This window comes from Tupaia chinensis, unplaced genomic scaffold (genome assembly GCF_000334495.1).
Source record: "Tupaia chinensis unplaced genomic scaffold, TupChi_1.0 Scaffold150288_1, whole genome shotgun sequence".
Taxonomy (NCBI): Eukaryota; Metazoa; Chordata; class Mammalia; order Scandentia; family Tupaiidae; genus Tupaia; species Tupaia belangeri.
Window position 1 is genome coordinate 2,792,206 of NW_006210128.1, and position 2,193 is coordinate 2,794,398.

General features: G+C 54.6%; 1 protein-coding gene across 1 annotated transcript in view; it reads right to left on the reverse strand.

Moving 5' to 3' along the window:
* Nucleotides 1–310: 310 nt before the first annotated feature.
* Nucleotides 311–2,193, reverse strand: part of TULP3 (TUB like protein 3) — a gene marked incomplete at its 5' end in the record, with an annotated part of 32,044 nt that continues 30,161 nt past the window's right edge. The window contains 1 exon segment of the mRNA XM_014585671.2: nucleotides 311–480. Coding sequence (XP_014441157.1) covers nucleotides 347–480 — 134 coding nt within the window.

Below are 2,193 nucleotides of genomic sequence, written 5' to 3' on the forward strand. Positions count from 1 at the left end.
AAGTAGCCTAGAGCCGGATTCTGCAGCGAGCTTCCCAGCACTAGAGTCCCCACCGTGGCCACAGGGTCTGGAGGCAGCGGCCCTAGGAGTCACCACCGTGTCCTGGACAGACGCCTCTCTGGGCCGTCAACAGCCTCGCCTCGCCTCGCTATGCCGTGACCCCTGACCGTGTCTATGAAGTCCAGAGGAGTGCGTGTGCATATAGGTGTGTGTGCATTCAGGGGTCATTCCAAAAGGCGGACTTGCTCTTCACATCCTAGGCCGTGGGAGGCGCGGCGCGGGCCGGGGCGCAGCTACCTGCCCTGCAGGCTCTGTGCTGAGAAAGCCGGGCTCCAGGCTGCCTCCTCTATTCACACGCCAGCTTGCTGTCAAAGCTGGAAAGTCCGATGGCAAAGGCCTGCAGGGCGCAGAGCGGGTAGTTGTAGTCCAGTGTGAACACGTCATCGGCCACACGCCCAAACTGCATGACTATGTAGTCGGCTAGAAGCAGAAAGAAACCGGGGCGTTAGGAGAATGATAGCCACCAGGTGGTGTGGTGGGGACATGCTGGCTCCCACGTGGTGGAATGCACAGTGTGAGTCCCAGACATGGTGGCTTGAAAAACAGGCCAGGTGCGTGCATCCGAAATCCCGAGAGAAGAATGGAGGATGAGGGACTGCGATGTGGCCACCCCCTGTACGGGGCGACTTCTCACTTTCCCTCTCTGGTGAGAGCACACACCCTATGGCAAAAACCTAAAAAAAAGGTCAGGTGGTTGTACTGGGAGAACCTATTTAAAATAGAGAGAATAAAACCCTCCAAACGGGTTAGTCTCTTTAAAACAGGACGTTTTGGGGGTCAGTGGGTCGTGCAGTGGTTAAGGTGCTGGACTCCCACATGGCCGACGGCAGTTTGAGTCCTAACCACACACAGGGTACGTGTGCGTGTGCGTGCGTGCCCAAGATCCCAGGAGAAGAATGGAGGAGAAGGGACTGCGGTGTGACAATCCCCTTGGGGGTGATTTCTCACTTTCCCTCCCTGTCTCTCTCCAGTGAATGTATGTGCCCCTACAGCAAAATCCTAAACAAACAAACAAAACATGGGCGACGTTTAAAATGCTGGAGAGGCGTGGCGGGAGGATGTGCAGCCACACGCAAGGCTCCGGCCCCGTCCTCTTCTCAGAGCACAGGAGGCTGCTCCTGGGCAGTGCGCAAGAGCAGGCGGAGACAGAACCCAGGAAGCCTGCTGGGGGCGGTTGAGCTCGGGGGCTGAAGTAATTGAGGAAACTTTAAAAAAAAAAATTATTTATCTTTATTATTTTATTTTACCAGAGAGAGACAGAGATATGGAACATGAGGAAGCAAGGCACCAGCTCCAGGACTCGCAGCACAGTCGGCCCTGTGGGAGTCCAGTGCCTTTAACCAGCAGGCCCCCGGCCAGGTTCCCGAGGAGCCTATTTTGAGGGTCTGCATTTTCATCTGCTTCCTAAATAGCCCTACCTGAAACCACAGCACATAAAATAAATCTCAAGACCAGTAGTTAGCGTAATGGCTGTGTCACTGGACTCCCACGTAGTTGACCGCAGTTCAAGTCCTGGACCCAGTGGCTTTCACTCACACCAGGCGCATGTGTGTGCATGCCCAGGGTCCCGAGGGGAGAATGGAAGAGAAGGGATTGTGGCGTGGCCGGGGGATGATTTTCACTTTCTGTCTCTCACTGTCTGGCGAGCACATGCGCCCTATAGCAAAAAACCGCTCCAAAAATAAATAAATAAATAGATCTCTCACACTCCCCCTCAACACAGAAGTTTTCCTTTAAAACTGTATTTTGTATCCAAAGAAATCCTTTCTTGCTTAAATAATTCTGGGGCCAGCAGGGGTGGAGTGGTGAAGCAGGGGTGCAGCAGGGGTGCAGGGGTGAAGCAGGGGTGCAGGGGTGCAGCAGGGGTGCAGTGGTCCTTGCTCTGTCCCCAAGGACTCGTCCACCAGAAGTGGCCCCAGGCGCACCTCCCCTTGCCCTGCTCTTGTGAAAGAAAGAAAAAATGAACTCCTGTGAGTCATCAGGCGGTACGTCGGTTAACGCGGCTGGATCCCACATGGCCAACTGTGTGGTTTGAATCCTGTACCCAGCAGCTTGAAAAACATACCGGGCACATGTGCATGCATGCCCTAAATCCCAGGAGAAAGAGAAGAGATTGTGGTGTCACCCCCCCCT